The sequence below is a fragment of the Conger conger genome, chromosome 14 (genome assembly GCF_963514075.1).
Source record: "Conger conger chromosome 14, fConCon1.1, whole genome shotgun sequence".
Taxonomy (NCBI): Eukaryota; Metazoa; Chordata; class Actinopteri; order Anguilliformes; family Congridae; genus Conger; species Conger conger.
Genome location: NC_083773.1, coordinates 20,919,009 through 20,937,197, shown reverse-complemented (window position 1 = coordinate 20,937,197; position 18,189 = coordinate 20,919,009). Strand labels below are relative to the sequence as shown.

Sequence of the window (18,189 nt, the reverse complement as noted above, 5' to 3'; positions counted from 1 at the left end):
CTGCGTACAACCCGTTTACATTCATGCATAGCCCCACCCCTTTTGATTGAATGACAGGGCGAAGGGCAATTCGACAGGAAATTAAGATTTCTGATCGTGATGAGTTCGTTTGGTTGAATACGGGAGTGTGCGTGCAAATGGGTAAATGAGTTATGGCAACGATTTTTGGTTCTCTTTTTTTTCTTCTTCAAATGGAATACTTAAGTCACTTTAAAAAAATCTAATATAATCAGAAGCAGGTAAATATTTTATGATTCCATATTTGCAACCTTTCATCTTCAATCTTTATCCTTCTCTCTTCATCCAAAGAACGTCTCAGATCCAAACACCCCCCCCCCCCCGCCCCCCCAATCCCCCACCCCCAATTCCCATTTTTCTTGCTCCCGAAAAACAGAAAAAAAATCCATGGAAAAGTGCAAAAAATGCCATGAAGATAATGTTACTCCCCCCTTCCATTTCCCCGTAGTTTAATTTCTGAAGATCTTCCCGCGTTTCCTCCCCCGAAGAGGACGGAGGAAAAATAACAAAGCCGTTGCATTGGCAGGAGTAGAATCAGTTGGAGTACTGTCGTAGTAATAATCGCAGTGTGTTCCTTCAATCACGAATTGGATAGTTTTTTTGTTTTTTTTTCCTCTTGTAAAATGTCTGGTATAAACAGAAAAAGACAGAAAGAAAGAGTCTGGAGAGTGATGTCACATCGTGAGGGGGCTCTTCTGCAAGCTCTCATGTTCCTTGGCCCTTTTCAATTCTTTCACTCTGAAAGACAAAAGACAGAGCACACCTGAGGATGCCATTTTGTAAGAAAGGGGACGCAGCAATGACATCCAATCGGAAGGCCAGAAAACGTTACCCAAACCTCTGTGACATGCTGGGGTTTCACCAGCACATCCAACACAGCTCCACCTCTTTTCTCAGGCCAATCAGAGAACAGAAAGAGTTGCCATGGGGATGCACTTGCAGAACATGGCCATCAGTGCCTTGTCAATGGACCACTCCTTATCCATCAACGGAAAGATGTGGCCAATCGGATTACATGTGAGGACTGAGCTGACATATAAAGTCTCAGGCTGTGCTCGAAACGCATTCTTGCACAAGTATTCTACTCGCACAAACATTTCAATAAAGATGAGCCTAAAATTGAGTAGTATGCTAGTATGCGGTTTCAAACACAGCCTCAGTGTATATATGAATTAGAAAAGGACTACATCTAATGCCCATCAAATAAAATCCGCTCTACAGACACTATTAAGCATTACCTAGCTTGAACAGTGACTGTGAGGAAATAAATTCACTATATTTCCCATGAGGTGAACTCCAAACCCACAGCAACAAGGTCACATCTGAGAAAGAAAAATAATCTGCAATCTGCTGCGAAGGACATCGCTAACATCTGAGTTATGACAGGCACTGACAGTCCATGGCCTGGACAAGGTCCCCATGGCTCCCCTTCCAACACAATCAAACACAAACCCAGGTTAAAGGCTTAGAGCATCAACCAGCACCGCCTGATATCTAAATCCAATCTGTTCATCACAAGTGCAGTGAGACCATTTCAACGCCAACTGACACTTGATCCAACTTGTACTGAACTGTTCTATATCCAAGCACAAACAATAGAAAACTGCCTGAATTCTGTGGAGCTCTGTGTTTTAAGTGTGCAGTGTAATGACATGATCCCTGAGATGTTTGTTGATATGATATCATAATTCTCATGTCCGCCAGCTTCAATCTCAGGGCACTAATTGCCTTACCTTCCAACAAGCATCAGAATAATATGGGCATACAATGCGGCCATTTTATAGTGTGTTACAGAGGTCTGTTGAAAAGATTTTAGCACACAAGTATTAGTACATGCTGTCCTAAATTAGTTTTCAGTTAGCACACCAATTTTCAGGAGGAAATGTCCCTAAAATGGGACTGCTGTAGGGACCTGTGTTAACTTCCACCCTCGCTCTTCACGAATGTCACCCCCGACCTCCCTCTCCACCCATCTGTGTCTGCTCACACCCCTGTCACATGCTAGCGCGTGACAGCCGTGATTGGCTGGTTTCCGTACCATTACAGGTCATGTTTACAGTTATCATGTTATGTTTATTGTACTGGAGTATTGATGGATACACATATTAAATGCCATCCCTGCTGAAAAAAACAGCTCAAGCAAGGTTTTTAAACAGCTGGTAGCTGGTTGACCAGTTCCATACTCAACATGGTTTAACCGGCACAAGCTATGTTTTGAAACAGCTGCTGGCTGGTATTTCAAGCTGGTCATAGCTGGATTTTACACCAGGGATCAAACACACTTTTCTGGCTTGTACTTTGTCCAAAGTACAAGCTCAAAGCGCTCTAGGGGTCAAGCCAACAAGTACAACATTGTAGCACAATAACGATGCCATTAAAATACTTGTGAGGTAGCGGTTCACTGCCGTTGTAACACTAAAGGTTTCCCACTTCTGATGCCTCTAACTAACTGTGGCCTATAATGTTGCGGTGAGCTGATCGGGTGGCACAGGCTGTGTTCGAAAACGCATACCTCGCATACTGCTCGTACTACATTTCAATGACAGCCAGCCTGACATTTAGTACGGTGTAATGTTAGTATGCGGTTTCGAACACAGCCACAGAGAGGTGGGCTGAAGGGAGCAGTGTTTTGGCAGAGAGGGTCCACTGGTTCTATCATCCCAGGCCACGGGTCTGTGAGTCTCCGACTGTACCTGCAGACCCTCCCAATTCAACCTGACACTGGCCCCCACCACAGAGCAGCAGAGTGCAGAACAATAACGTCCCTCACCCCAATCCCCACTCCCCCCACACCCAAAACAAGAGAGAAAACAGGGCAGCCAGGTGTTCAGGAGAACATCCTGCCCACACAGGAAGTGATGTCATTCTGAGCATGCCTACAAGTAAATAAGAAAAGAAAAAGCAAGGCCCCCTATTGGTCGGCAGTCATGCAGCAATCATCCAGCAATCCTCAACTCTTCTAATATGCATCTCCACAACAAGGGCAGGTCAGTCAGAGACAGAGAGAGTGTCTGATAGAGCGAGACAGAGACAAAGGGAGAGAGTGAGAGAGAGAAAGAGAAAGACAGAGGAAGAGAGAGACAGGGTCTGAGAGAGAGTGAAAGAGAGAGAAGAAGGAAGGAGGCACGGACGTTAGAGAGCTAGTGAGAGATGCTTGGTTAGTGTGGAGCGGTCTCTGTCATTCGTGTGCTGCGGTTAGTGACCTGCACCTCCCCTCTGGACCGGGAGGCTGTCAGTCCATCTGTGGATCCAGTCTGCAGCCGGCATGCAAGCAGGCATCAAGCAACAGTGACAGAGGGGAGGAGAGGGAGGGAGGGAGAGCGAGAGGAGGAGAGAGAGAAGCTCAAACTGAGTTGCTTCGGCTGCACTCACCCGCTTGAACAGTCTATGGTCCATCAAAGGGCTTTGCATTAACAGTAAAACAACACCAGACAGCTATTAGCACACACTGGGCACTGCCGGGGGGAGGTGGGGGGAGGGGGGTTCAGGGAGGGAGGGGCTCATAGTACAGAGGAGTGTTCCTGCAGGGGTTAGACACAGTGACCCCCCCACCCACACCCTAAATAAATGAAGAAATAAACCCATAAAGGACCACTGCGGTCCTGTTTGATTCATTAATGGTCCACGTTGCTGTTCCACAGGGCCCAGACTGCGATTTGGACAGCGGTTAGTCTTCAGGGAGGCCCTGCTAACGTGTGGGTGTCTGGCAGTGCAGTGTAAGCACAGAATCGGTCAGAGTGAGCAGCCTGTGTGGCAGACTGTTTGCACAACCATCCACGGCTGACTTCAAAGAGCTATGTGTGTTTTCAGAGGTCTGTACGTTTAACTGAAAAGCGGAACTCACAGCTGCAGTCAGTGAAGCGTTGAGGTGGGTATGTGAGTGTTTTTATTGCATTTATTATTAATATTATTATGACTTATTTCGAGGGCCCTTTTTGTCCAAAGCGACTTAGAGTTTGATTAGACTGCACAGGGACTAATCCCCCCTGGAGCAACGTGGGGTTGAGGGTCTTGCTCAAGAGCCCAACAGCTGTGCAGATCTTATTGTGACTACACTGGGGCTTGAACCACCAGCTTTCCTGATCCCAGTCAAGCACCTTAGCATGTTTTTAGTCACGACGTTATCTGGACTCTAAAAAACAGCATCTCCGGTCACATTTAGTGTTTATCTTAACCAGAGGGTCCACTCTCTGTACATACACTCTGTTCACGGGGCAGTGAAGGAATTTGGGCTAAGTACCCCGCTCCGGGGCACGACAGCACACCCCACCCGGGATTCAAACTAACAACCTTGGAGCAGCAATCTCAGCTCCCTGAGCCTTCATGCTATGCTGCCGCCTCATTAGCATGCTAACCCGCCCCGGATCTTTGAGCCTTTCCCCCGGATTTCAGGTACAGCAGCAGGGGACAGAGGCAGGTGATCAGCGCTTTCATTAAAAAGGAGCGAATGGTGTAGATCCCTTTGGCACGGAGGACCATAATGCTTTGCGTGTGCTCTCTCCCCCTCCCACTGTATCTGTACCTGTGAGGTGTGAGTGTGTGTGTGTGTGTGTGTGTGTGTGTGGGTGTGTGTTTGTGTGTGTGTGTGAGTGTGTGTGTGTGTGTGTGTGGGTGAGTGGGAGTGTTGTGTGTGTTACCACATTGTCGCGGGGCTCACCTGTGAGGTGTGTGTGTGTGTGTAAGTGTGTGTGTATGTGTGTGAGATGTGTGTGTGTGTGTGTAAATGTGTGTTACTGAACTGCCGTGGGGCTCACCTATGAGGTGTGTGTGTGTGTGTGTTTGTGCGTGTGTGTGTGTGTGTGTGTGTGATGTGTCTGTGTTTGTGTGTGTGTGTGTGTGTGTGTGTTTGTGTGTGTGTGTGTGTGTAAGTGTGTGTGTGTGTGTAAGTGTGTGTGTGTGTGTAAGTATGTGTGTGTGTGTAAGTGTGTGTGTGTAAGTGTGTGTGTGTGTGTGTAAGTGTGTGTGTGTGTGTGTGTGTGTAAGTATGTGTGTGTAAGTGTGTGTGTGTGTGTAAGTGTGTGTGTGTAAGTGTGTGTGTGTGTGTGTAAGTGTGTGTGTGTGTGTGTGTGTGTGTGTAAGTATGTGTGTGTAAGTGTGTGTGTGTGTGTAAGTGTGTGTGTGTAAGTGTGTGTGTGTGTGTGTAAGTGTGTGTGTGTGTGAGATGTGTGTGTGTGTGTGTGAGATGTGTGTAAGTGTGTGTGTGTGTGTGTAAGTGTGTGTGTGTGTGTGTGTGTGTGTGTGTGTGTGTGAGTGTGTGTGTGTGTGTGTGTGTGTGTGTGTGTGTGTAAGTATGTGTTACTGAACTGCCGTGGGGCTCACCTATGACGACAGCGACGCAGGAACCTCATAATCTTGCGGGCGGCTTGATCCTGCTTCTTGGTCAGCAGACTGCTTCTGGAACAGAGGGGCAGGGATGATCAGAGCAGGCAGAGAGACTTAAACACACACACACACAAAGAGAGCAACACACACAGGCACACATACACAACAAGCACACACACACACACACGCGCCCACACACACAGAGTACCCCCCCATTAGCCAACCGCCAGCCAACTTTTAGTGCAAACTCACACATCTAGTCAAAAATGAGTTATTACCATTGGAACGCTCATTGTTCTGACCCTCTGCAATGCAACAAGTCAAACACCTACATGGTAGTTTTCTCCAGTTTTGCCCAACTGCCAAATCCTCCTCCATCACTTTCGATAGGCACACACTATTACAAGTGTCCATTGAAAGTAGTTGCATTTATCCTACATACGCTGGAAAAGCTCATTCTGACAGCTCTTGCCTTCAGCTACACGTGTTGCTGCAGTATAATCGCTGAGCTGCAGTGCTTGCAGGGAATATCTGCAGTGTGGCATATCTAACCGCCAATGTGCTGGCTCTACAGCTATGCAGCAGGGCCACTTGAGCTGACGTTCCACAGATAGCTGTAACTGAGCCTGCCGCTCACTGTTGTGCTTGTACAGTGAGTGTTGGGGCTGTACTGTTTGCCTGGTACACAGATCAGCGCTAGTGTTGCTGTTGTGCTTGTACAGTGAGTGTTGGGGCTGTACTGTTTGCCTGGTACACGGATCAGCGCTAGTGTTGCTGTTGTGCTTGTACAGTGAGTGTTGGGGCTGTACTGTTTGCCTGGTACACAGATCAGCGCTAGTGTTGCTGTTGTGCTTGTACAGTGAGTGTTGGGGCTGTACTGTTTGCCTGGTACACAGATCAGCACTAGTGTTGCTGTTGTGCTTGCACAGTGAGTGTTGGGGCTGTGCTGTTTGCCTGGTACACAGATCAGCGCTAGTGTTGCTGTTGTGCTTGTACACTGAGTGTTGGGGCTGTATTGTTTGCCTGGTACACAGATCAGCGCTAGTGTTGCTGTTGTGTTTGTACACTGAGTGTTGAGGCTGTATTGTTTGCCTGGTACACAGATCAGCGCTAGTGTTGCTGTTGTGCTTGTACAGTGAGTGTTGGGGCTGTACTGTTTGCCTGGTACACAGATCAGTACTAGTGTTGCTGTTGTGCTTGTACAGTGAGTGTTGGGGCTGTGCTGTTTGCCTGGTACACAGATCAGCGCTAGTGTTGCTGTTGTGCTTGTACAGTGAGTATTGGGGCTGTACTGTTTGCCTGGTACACAGATCAGCGCTAGTGTTGCTGTTGTGCTTGTACAGTGAGTATTGGGGCTGTACTGTTTGCCTGGTACACAGATCAGCGCTAGTGTTGCTGTTGTGCTTGTACAGTGAGTATTGGGGCTGTACTGTTTGCCTGGTACACAGATCAGCGCTAGTGTTGCTGTTGTGCTTGTACACTGAGTGTTGGGGCTGTATTGTTTGCCTGGTACACAGATCAGCGCTAGTGTTGCTGTTGTGCTTGTACACTGAGTGTTGGGGCTGTATTGTTTGCCTGGTACACAGATCAGCGCTAGTGTTGCTGTTGTGCTTGCACAGTGAGTGTTGGGGCTGTGCTGTTTGCCTGGTACACAGATCAGCACTAGTGTTGCTGTTGTGCTTGTACAGTGAGTGTTGGGGCTGTACTGTTTGCCTGGTACACAGATCAGCACTAGTGTTGCTGTTGTGCTTGTACAGTGAGTGTTGGGGCTGTACTGTTTGCCTGGTACACAGATCAGCGCTCGTGTTGCTGTTGTGCTTATAAAGTGAGTGTTCGGGCTGTGCTGTTTGCCTGGTACATGGATCAGCGGTAATGTTGCTGTTGTGCATGTATCTGTGCAATGAAAAAGTATTTGCCCCATTTCCGATTCCAGATCTAAATGGCCAAAAAAGTTTTGGAATGTACTTGTGAAAGTCCTGACTTGAAACCAATAGAAATGCTGTGACAGGACCTGGAACAAGTACTGTAGTTCATGCTCAAAAAGCTCCTTCTCCTTCCCTTGTCTGAATGAAAGCTGATCTGAAGAGTGGGCTAAAATGCACAGCAATGTTATCAAATTATAGGAAGTGATTTGTTTGGTGGGGGGGCAATTACTTTTTCCATATTTAAATAAATTAAATATTTTTTAAATTAAATTTTTACTGATCTAAAAGATCTGAATCCACTGTATTAGCGTGCAGCAGCGACGTGCAGCCCTGCTGTGCCAGCTCCAGCAGCTTCCAGATAGGGCTGGTCAGGCTGGTCATAAAGCTGGTCTAGCTGGGTATGAGCTGGTCAACCAGCTAAACCATGTCAAGCTGAGAGCTGGTCTGAACTGGTCAACCAGCTAAACCATATCAAGCTAGGAGCTGGTCTGAACTGGTAAACCCACTACCAGCTGTTTGAAAGCCTAGCTTGCTGTGTTTCCCAGAGCTCTCTAACAGAGCTGTGTTTCTCAGAGGGCTTTAACAGAGCTGTGTTTCCCAGAGCTCTCTAACAGAGCTGTGTTTCTCAGAGGGCTCTAACAGAGCTGTGTTTCTCAGAGGGCTCTAACAGAGCTGTGTTTCTCAGAGCTCTCTAACAGAGCTGTGTTTCTCAGAGCTCTCTAACAGAGCTGTGTTTCTCAGAGGGCTCTAACAGAGCTGTGTTTCTCAGAGGGCTCTAACAGAGCTGTGTTTCTCAGAGCTCTCTAACAGAGCTGTGTTTCTCAGAGCTCTCTAACAGAGCTGTGTTTCTCAGAGGGCTCTAACAGAGCTGTGTTTCTCAGAGGGCTCTAACAGAGCTGTGTTTCTCAGAGCTCTCTAACAGAGCTGTGTTTCTCAGAGCTCTCTAACAGAGCTGTGTTTCTCAGAGGGCTCTAACAGAGCTGTGTTTCTCAGAGGGCTCTAACAGAGCTGTGTTTCTCAGAGCTCTCTAACAGAGCTGTGTTTCTCAGAGCTCTCTAACAGAGCTGTGTTTCTCAGAGGGCTCTAACAGAGCTGTGTTTCTCAGAGCTCTCTAACAGAGCTGTGTTTCTCAGAGGGCTCTAACAGAGCTGTGTTTCTCAGAGGGCTCTAACAGAGCTGTGTTTCTCAGAGGGCTTTAACAGAGCTGTGTTTCCCAGAGCTCTCTAACAGAGCTGTGTTTCTCAGAGCTCTCTAACAGAGCTGTGTTTCTCAGAGCTCTCTAACAGAGCTGTGTTTCTCAGAGCTCTCTAACAGAGCTGTGTTTCTCAGAGCTCTCTAACAGAGCTGTGTTTCTCAGAGGGCTCTAACAGAGCTGTGTTTCTCAGAGCTCTCTAACAGAGCTGTGTTTCTCAGAGCTCTCTAACAGAGCTGTGTTTCTCAGAGGGCTCTAACAGAGCTGTGTTTCTCAGAGCTCTCTAACAGAGCTGTGTTTCTCAGAGGGCTCTAACAGAGCTGTGTTTCTCAGAGGGCTCTAACAGAGCTGTGTTTCTCAGAGGGCTTTAACAGAGCTGTGTTTCCCAGAGCTCTCTAACAGAGCTGTGTTTCTCAGAGCTCTCTAACAGAGCTGTGTTTCTCAGAGCTCTCTAACAGAGCTGTGTCTCCCAGAGCTCTCTAACAGAGCTGTGTTTCCCAGAGCTCTCTAACAGAGCTGTGTTTCTCAGAGCTCTCTAACAGAGCTGTGTTTCTCAGAGCTCTCTAACAGAGCTGTGTCTCCCAGAGCTCTCTAACAGAGCTGTGTTTCTCAGAGCTCTCTAACAGAGCTGTGTTTCTCAGAGCTCTCTAACAGAGCTGTGTTTCCCAGAGCTCTCTAACAGAGCTGTGTTTCTCAGAGGGCTCTAACAGAGCTGTGTTTCTCAGAGGGCTCTAACAGAGCTGTGTTTCTCAGAGCTCTCTAACAGAGTTGTGTTTCAGGCAGGGCTCTAACAGAGCTGTGTTTCTCAGAGGGCTTTAACAGAGCTGTGTTTCCCAGAGCTCTCTAACAGAGCTGTGTTTCTCAGAGCTCTCTAACAGAGCTGTGTTTCAGGCAGGGCTGGCGGTACCTGAGTTTGTGCTGCACCAGGGCAGCGGTGGCCGCACGGCGGTGGGGCCGCAGCCGGCCGCACTCCTTGTAGCTGCGGTAGTACTGCTGGATCAGCACGGCCGCCCGGCGCGACTGCTGGAACTTCTTCTGCTCGTGGTAGCTGCGGAATTTACTCTGGATCAGGATGGCGGCCTGCGTCATCTTCTTATAAAGTGCATACTGCAGGAGAGAGAGACAGGGGGCATTAGAGAGGGCTGGGGGAGAGACAGGGGGCTTTAGAGAGGGCTGGGGGCATTAGAGAGAGGCAGGGGGCATTAGAGAGGGCTGGGGGCATTAGAGAGAGACAGGGGGCTTTAGAGAGGGCTGGGGGCATTAGAGAGAGACAGGGGGCTTTAGAGAGGGCTGGGGGCATTAGAGAGAGACAGGGGGCTTTAGAGAGGGCTGGGGGCATTAGAGAGAGACGGGGCTTTAGAGAGGGCTGGGGGCATTACAGAGTGAGGGGGGAGACAGGGGGCATTAGAGAGTGGCAGGGGGCATTAGAGAGGGCTGGGGGCATTAGAGAGAGACAGGGGGCTTTAGAGAGGGGCAGGGGGCATTAGAGAGTGGCAGGGGGCATTAGAGAGGGGCAGGGGGCATTAGAGAGTGGCAGGGGGCATTAGAGAGGGCTGGGGGCATTAGAGAGAGACAGGGGGCTTTAGAGAGGGGCAGGGGGCATTAGAGAGAGACAGGGGGCATTAGAGAGTGGCAGGGGGCATTAGAGAGTGAGGGGGGGAGACAGGGGGCATTAGAGAGGGCCGGGGGGGGGGGGGGTGTATTGCTGTATTGTGTTTTCTTTATTTAAGTATACACATATGGCGAGTCTCAACGGACTGGACTCTTCAACACCCAACACAAATAAATACGTTATACTAATACAAACACTAATGGTCAAGCATTTACATTTGCAAATATTTGACTTTTGCTGTGCTCTTGCTTTCAAAGCCAGCCTAAAAATAATTTCATAAAAATAAAACATACATTGTCGGCCACGAATGTACCGTAAGCACATTCTAACGGAGCACTGCGCTACAGCGATCAAAATGTGTCATGTAACGGTACGTCATAATACAACATACCCCAAGCGGATCGTTCAGCCTATCAGATTATGTACAGATCACGGACAGGTACGTATCGCAACACCAGACTGCTCTCACAGTGAGCCACGCACACACTAGCGACAGGGCGCAGCACGCGGGCGACGTTACCTTCAAGGCTATCCATGTCAGCTTGGAAAGGAAAGAGAGCAGAGGTCAGAAGATGGCGGATGGTGATGTCATGGCGGGGGAAACTGGGGGCGGGGTCTACTGGTGTACTGGGCTTCCAGTCTCTGTGGGGACGATGTGTCGGAGATCAGAACATAATTTGCAAGCGTATGTAAGCGTAAATCATTCTGTCGCGTTATGCTGCATAAAAATGGTTTTCGATATATTCCACCGTCAGATTAATCAAATAGGCCCAAGTCCTTCTTGTAGCCTTAGCACTTGAAAGTGTATTTCCCTCTAGGGTCTTTCTGCGCACTTGTCCCTGGTTATGGGTATGCACTTTGCACTTTGTTGTTCGTCGCTCTGGAGAAGAGCATCTGCAAAATGGCAATAATGTTATAATGTAATGTAATGTAATGTTATGTTAATACTCCTCTTTCTCCTGTACGCTTGACCTGTGAGGGACTGAACCCCACATAATTCACGGACTCCCTCTTCGCGTCTCGTGAGCAATCGGCTTCTCGGCTCTGGAAACAGAGCCATCTGGGATTGGCCGATTACTGTCAAGCAGGCCCCGCCCCCTGCTGACCCGTACTCTGCCCCTGTAGTGTGTTCTGAGCCCTTACGGGAGGCAGTGTCGTGGGGTTTTTTTGCTTTTTTCCAAAAATACCCGCAGGATTAACGGCTTAGAGAAGCAGGTCCAAACCTGGGGATCAGGGGGGCCTCATTAAAAATCCAGCCAACCACGTGTCTCCAGCTGTCAGTCAGCTGCAACTACTTAAATATTCCAAATCTTTCAGTCTATAGATTCAATATTTTTGTCTATCTTGGAATGTTTGTTGTTGTGTTCTATCCTCCTGTGCATTTTAGCTATTATGTGTTCTGAAGAGCTCTGCACTTTTTAAATTTCTATGTGGTCACTATAACAAAAATAAACAGACTCTTGATTCTTGAAAATGTAATTGTATTCTATTGGTGAATTAGTGGTGGGGTACATAACATGGTTTCATAAAGTGGGTCTTTGTGTTTGCAAAGGTGCAAACCTCTGTCTGATTTTATTTACAATAATTCCTTGGATGACAATAATTTTGGCACCTATGGTTATCAGATTACTTGATAAAAACATTGAAACTTGAGAGTAAATGTATAACAATAAAAGCATGCAGCTGTCCCTTATTTAAGAACATAACATATTGTTAGCTGTGTTGTTCATTATATGCAGCCATTTTTCCACATTTTAATAAAGGGCGCCAATAATTCTGGAGCCCACTGTAACATGGTTTCATAAAGCTGAGCTTGGAAATGCACTGGTCAGGAGCGTGCCTTGTCCGGCCTACCTGTTTGTACTTCCTGTAGCAGCGCTGGATGACCGCCGCCGCTACTTCCTGTTGCTCCCGTACAGGGCGGCCCTAAAGGGGGAGGGGGAGGAGAGGTCAGAGGTCAGCAGAGTACCCCGTTTGGGATCGGGCTGGGAAGGTCCCTTTTTAGGTGAACGTTCATCACTGTCGGTCACGCAGGACAGAGAAGATTCTGGAAAATGAAGAAGGGGAGGGCTTGGGTGGGAGGGGGAGGGGGAGTGGGAGTGGGAGCAGGTTTGGGGGGGGGGGGGGGGGGGCACGTCAGCACGCCCCCTGCTTGGGCCGGTCTTGGAGAGGCATGGGGAACAGATGCTGGCGAACGGCGGTGAACAGTTTGAGGCGTGGAGATTCATTAAAGCCAGCCGCGGGGGAGCCAGGGAGCGAGGGACAGAGTGGTCTGGGGACCAAGCAGCCAGGCAGCCATTTTGAGAACGAGGAAAGAAAGCGACATACAGACTGGGCCAAAGCGGGTTCCCCCCATGCTGGAGCCCCAGACTGGACGTGTGTGTGTGTGCTCCTGTATGTGTGTGTTGATCAAAGGCCTTCCTGTAGCCAAATGCCACCATTTTGTCCCACTCACTGGCGCACTTGGTGAGTGTGCCCTCTTAGTCTCACACACGGCAAACTTGGCCAGGGCCACAGCACTAATTCAGCCCGAGCCAAGTATTCTCCACCACAGAGGAACTAGGCCCAGCTCTTTAGAAACACACAGCAAACCGTTGACTAACTAGAGGAACTGACCCGGAACAAACACAAACAAACAAACAGACAGACAAAGCAATGGTGTCGTTATGACACTCACACAGGACAGGGGATGTCTGGGGGTCAGGTACAATCACAGACGCAGAGCGCTCACAGATCCAGTGACGGGTACAATCACAGACACGGTGCGCTCACAGATCCAGTGACGGGTACAATCACAGACACAGTGCGCTCACAGATCCAGTGACGGGTACAATCACAGACACAGAGCGCTCACAGATCCAGTGACGGGTACAATCACAGACGCAGTGCGCTCACAGACCGGGCGGAGGGGCCCAGGGGAGGGGCCCAGGCCTGGGCTGTACCTTGTACTTGCGGAAGGCGGTCTGCACCAGCCGGGCGGCCTCGTACAGCTCCCTCTGCTCGGGGTCGGACAGCGTGAGCTGGGCCAGGTCCCGCTCCACCTTGCTGTTGGAGGCGTTGAGGAAGTCGCTCCAGTCGGCCGGGGAGGGCAGGCCGGGCTTGCTGTCCACAGGGCCCTCGTGGAGGGGGGAGCCGGCCGGGCTGAGGCTGGGGTTGGAGGAGGGTGTCAGGGGCTCGCTGTACAGGGACCTGGGGGGGGCCATCAGGGGAAATCACCCAAACCCGTAAACGGCCTGAGCTAGGGTTTTCTCACACTACTGTATATCATTCCTAATGAGTTGCTAAGTTTTACTTAAGAAACGGCCCACTGTTTGTTTATATTCCCCATCGGGAGTCACTAGTTGTGCCTCTCCCTTCAGTGCTGTGACCATTTTGTCTACGCATCATACAACCGGGATCCGCATTCAGTGACAGTACGATTTCTCTGGATGTGCTTTGGCTGCATATACAGCACGTTGTCTTTTACAAACACAGACAGCGCGGTGCTGTTTGCTCTGGCGTCTCTGTCTCCACGTGCTGTTGTGGAAGGGGGAGTGTTGCGCTGGTCACGGCTCAGACACGGTGAAAGAGAAAACGGCCAAACTGCTGTGGATCCTTACTTGTTTTCTTACATATTTAACCCTTCAAATATGTGACGCTGACGTAACAAACACCACTGGTAACTGTGTTACAGTGATTACATCTTTTTATAGGCCAACCCGACTGGCTGGGTCCCCATGCTTTTTTCCCATAGGGATTTAGATTTCTGTCCAAAATAAACTCTGTGGTTAATGTAAGCTTAACAGAGTTTCACCTTTTGTTCTTTTGTTAGCAACAAACTGTACTTTTTTAAAGCACATAACAGCTTCGAAATTCATGGTTGCGATATTAACGGACCGCATACCTTATGTTCGGCAAAATTCTAAATCTCTATGGGGGATAAGCAAGGGGAATCTGCAAAGGGAACCAACCGCTCAAAAATGCTTCCTGGTTTTAGGACTACAATCTGTAGCACTCTGTTGCAAGAAACGGAGTCCTACAACGTTCGCAAGGCCTGGCGGAGCCTTGCTCTCGCACGCAGGTGTTTCCCGGGGCGGCTCACCGCAGGTGAATGAGGCTGGGTAAGTGCTCCACGTCTCCCAGGTAACTGGCCAGCCAGCTCATGGTGTTGCTGACCCCCGCGCTGTCCAGGGGCGCCGTCTCCGTGGCTACGAAGTTCTCCCGCTTGATGCGCTCGGGCGTGGCCTCGATGATGTGCTCCGCCAGCGTCATCATGTTCACCTGGAGACACCGGCACACACACACACACACAACACCTCAATCGCCACCGACGCAGTCTGCCCCCGCCAGGCCCCGTCCCCGTCCCCGGCCCTGGCCCGGGCTTGTGACAGTGACGTGACACTGGGGTCCACATTGGCTCAGGAGGTAAGAGCGGTTAGTCGCCTGGCGGTCGGGGGGGTCGCCGGTTCAATCCCCCGCCCTGGGTGTGTCGAAGCGTCCCTGAGCCGGACCCGACCCCCGAACGAGCCGATAGGTTCCTCGCATGGCGACCATCGGCGTGTGAACGAGAGTCATTCATTGTAAAGCACTTTGGATAAAAGCGCTAAACAAATTCAGTCCATTTACCATTACAGTTATTTTGCTGGTGCTTTTATCCAAAGTAACTTACAGTTGATTGGATTAAACAGGGCCCGACCTCCCCCCTAAGGGCCTCGCTCAAGAGCCCGACACAGATCTTATGGCGGTGGTGAAACAGAGCGGCCTGCCTGTGACAGTGACGGATGGTGGCACAGCCTGGCAGGGCCTCTCCTCCGGTGGCGTGAGCGGATCAATGGCCGGGTTTATTACCAGGCACTGAGGATCCCGCGCTGTGTGCTGGAGACATAAAGCAGCTTAGCGCACGCTGTGTTCACAAATCAGGGCCATCTGCACTCAGGCCTGCTACAGGGTGCAGGAGCGGAGCCAGGCCCTTATTCTCCACCCCATCAATCAACACTCAGGCCCTCATTATTTCCTCCGTGTCCGTATTCTCCTCTGCTTTGTACACTCAGTGAGCACTTTATTAGGTATTTATTACTTATTTTTTAGACTTATCAAGTCTTCTGCTGTTGTAACCTATTCAGATAGAGTTAGTGATGCTTTGTGTGTTCAGAGATGCTCTTCTGCATACCACTGTTGTAATGTGTGTTTGCGTTACTGTCACCTCCCTGTCGGTGTGTTTTTGCCCGCAGAACTGCTGCTAAGTGGATGATTGTTGTCTGTCGCACCATTCCCTGCAAACTCTAGAGACTAGTGTGCGTGAAAATCCCAGGAGATCAGCTGTTTCTGAGATACTCAAACCACCCTGTCTGGCACCAACAATCACTCCATGATCATTAACTGAAATTACCTGTCTGCATTGCACTGCTGCCACACGACTGGCTGATTCGATAATTGCATGAATAAGTAGGTGTACAGTGAGTCTATATGCAAGCATTCCCAATAAACAGAAGCTTGCTCATGCAAGCTGTAGCTGTGGATAAACTGGAAGGCTGTTTATGTTCCTGTAGATGTGGATAAACTGTAAGGCTGTTTATGTTACTGTAAGTGTGCTTATGTGGTATCTTCAGTTATGGAAGGACAATCAGAACTGGTCTGGTAAGTGAAAGTAAGTAAGTCTTTGAAGTTAATCACTACAAAGACTTACTATTCAACAGACTTGACTGAACTGGTTGACAGAGGAAGAGGGCAGTGGTTGGATGGTCCCAACAGCCAGATTCTCCCAGGTTAATCACTACTCAGAGACTCAGAATGTTCACAAGGCCTTGACTGAACTGATTGAGCGCACTGATTGGACGGTTGGTCCCACCTGTAGGTCATCCATGTGTGTCAGGCAGTCTTGGTTCTCCAGGTCCTCCCGGTAGGCCAGCAGGTCAGTGTCGGCCATCTCGCGCTCGGACACCATGAGCACGCCCAGCGTCTCCCGCGGACGCAGCCGATTGGCCAGCTTCTCCTTCCCCGTCCCGCCCGCTCCCGCCCCCTTCCTGCCCGAACCTCCGGCCGAAAACAGCTCCCTGGAGCTCCAGCCGGATCCGCCCCCTCCCATGGAGCCTCGGAGGGTCCCCAGCTTGGCCTGGGACGCCCCCCCGGGACCCCCTCCCTCCTCCAGGCCCCGGTCGGGCCCGTGGATTTCGGGGAGCAGGGCGCTCTTGGGGCGGAGCTGCTGCTGCTCCAGGCTGAGGGGGACGGAGACGGCCTTGTCGGGGCGGGTTTGGAAGGCCTCGGGGTTGGGCTTGTGTTTCTTGGCGAGCGGGAGGTCCCGCTGGCATTCGCTGCTGTAGTAGCTGGAGGGCTCTGACCTGGGTCTCCTCAGGTCTGCACACACAAAGCACACACACAGGCCTGATGGAGAAGATTAACCTACATAGCAATGAGAGTAGAGGGGAGTGAATGTGCTGTGTTCAGTCAGGAGTGAATTTCCATGGAGCGTAGTTAATACGTTATTAACAGAGGGTCAGGGAGGCAGGGGGTGGTGCAGTGGATCGCACTGGTGTCTCACAGAAAGGTTTCAATCCTGATCAGGGCCTTACTGTGTAGCTTGCATGTTCTCCCCATGTCTGTCGTGGGTTTCCTCCCACAGTCCAAAGACATGCAGGCTAGGTTAACTGGAGACTCTAAACTGCCCTAAACTACACTGAATGAGTAAATGGTGTGAGGACCCTGCGATGAATTGGCGACCTGTCCAGGGTGTATTTATGCCTCTCACCCAAAGCATGCTGGGATAGACTCCAGCGTGTTCGATAATGGATGGATGGATGGAACAGGACGATCAAATAAAATAAACACAGGGCTTTTGGAGAAGAGAGAATTATCACAGAGAGACTGTGCGGAGTTTATATTAGATCAATCAGGCTTAGGAAACAGGGCAGTTAGATCTCAAAATCTATGCACAGTGGGCCCTGCTCCAGCACTGGATGGCCCTCCGTTTTAGAGCCTGTTCACACCGACCACAATACCTGTAACGCTCAATATATCGTTTTAAATTCAATCGTGATTCAGAACAGGGGTGTTAGAGTCGGTTTCTGGAGGGCGTAATGAATACAGGTATTTGTTCCAGCCAATTCCCTGAACCACTGACCGTCCATGTCCCAGTCATGTACCTTAGCCTCTAGGCTACAGGCTGCCCCAGGCAGTTATCGTCACAGTTATCGTTCTTGGTGTGGATGCTCACATCGTTATCGTTATGGTTATCGCTCTTATCCTCCTCACCTGGGTTAGCGTTATAGTTATCGCTCTTAGCCTCCTCACCTGGGTTAGTGTTATAGTTATCACTCTTAGTCTCCTCACCTGGGTTAGTGTTATAGTTATCGCTCTTAGCCTCCTCACCTGGGTTAGTGTTATAGTTATCGTTTTTGGTGTGGATGCTCACATCATTATCGTTATGGTTATCACTCTTAGCCTCCTCACCTGGGTTAGCGTTATAGTTATCACTCTTAGTCTCCTCACCTGGGTAAGTGTTATAGTTATCGTTTTTGGTGTGGATGCTCACATCATTATCGTTATGGTTATCACTCTTAGCCTCCTCACCTGGGTTAGCGTTATAGTTATCGCTCTTAGCCTCCGCACCTGGGTTAGTGTTATAGTTATCACTCTTAGCCTCCTCACCTGGGTTAGCGTTATAGTTATCGCTCTTAGCCTCCGCACCTGGGTTAGTGTTATAGTTATCACTCTTAGCCTCCTCACCTGGGTTAGCGTTATAGTTATCACTCTTAGCCTCCTCACCTGGGTTAGTGTTATAGTTATCGCTCTTAGCCTCCGCACCTGGGTTAGTGTTATAGTTATCACTCTTAGCCTCCTCACCTGGGTTAACGTTATAGTTATCACTCTTAGCCTCCTCACCTGGGTTAGTGTTATAGTTATCACTCTTAGCCTCCTCACCTGGGTTAGCGTTATAGTTATCGCTCTTAGCCTCCGCACCTGGGTTAGTGTTATAGTTATCACTCTTAGCCTCCTCACCTGGGTTAGTGTTATAGTTATCACTCTTAGCCTCCTCACCTGGGTTAGCGTTATAGTTATCGCTCTTAGCCTCAGCACCTGGGTTAGTGTTATAGTTATCACTCTTAGCCTCCTCACCTGGGTTAGCGTTATAGTTATCACTCTTA

At 49.5% G+C, this 18,189-nt stretch overlaps 1 protein-coding gene across 2 annotated transcripts in view; it reads right to left on the bottom strand.

Moving 5' to 3' along the window:
* Window positions 1-374: 374 nt before the first annotated feature.
* The window catches only part of LOC133109880 (calmodulin-binding transcription activator 1-like), a 420,257-nt gene continuing 402,442 nt past the window's right edge, over window positions 375-18,189 (bottom strand). For both annotated transcript variants that reach the window (XM_061219606.1, XM_061219605.1), the window contains exons 16-24: window positions 15,897-16,402; window positions 14,151-14,329; window positions 13,012-13,258; window positions 11,924-11,995; window positions 10,590-10,610; window positions 9,365-9,564; window positions 5,338-5,412; window positions 3,391-3,421; window positions 375-756 (exon numbers count right to left, since the gene is read on the bottom strand). In XM_061219606.1, the coding sequence (XP_061075590.1) occupies window positions 724-756; window positions 3,391-3,421; window positions 5,338-5,412; window positions 9,365-9,564; window positions 10,590-10,610; window positions 11,924-11,995; window positions 13,012-13,258; window positions 14,151-14,329; window positions 15,897-16,402 (1,364 nt within the window). In that variant the 3' untranslated portion in view covers window positions 375-723. The remainder of the gene's footprint in view (window positions 757-3,390; window positions 3,422-5,337; window positions 5,413-9,364; window positions 9,565-10,589; window positions 10,611-11,923; window positions 11,996-13,011; window positions 13,259-14,150; window positions 14,330-15,896; window positions 16,403-18,189) is intronic.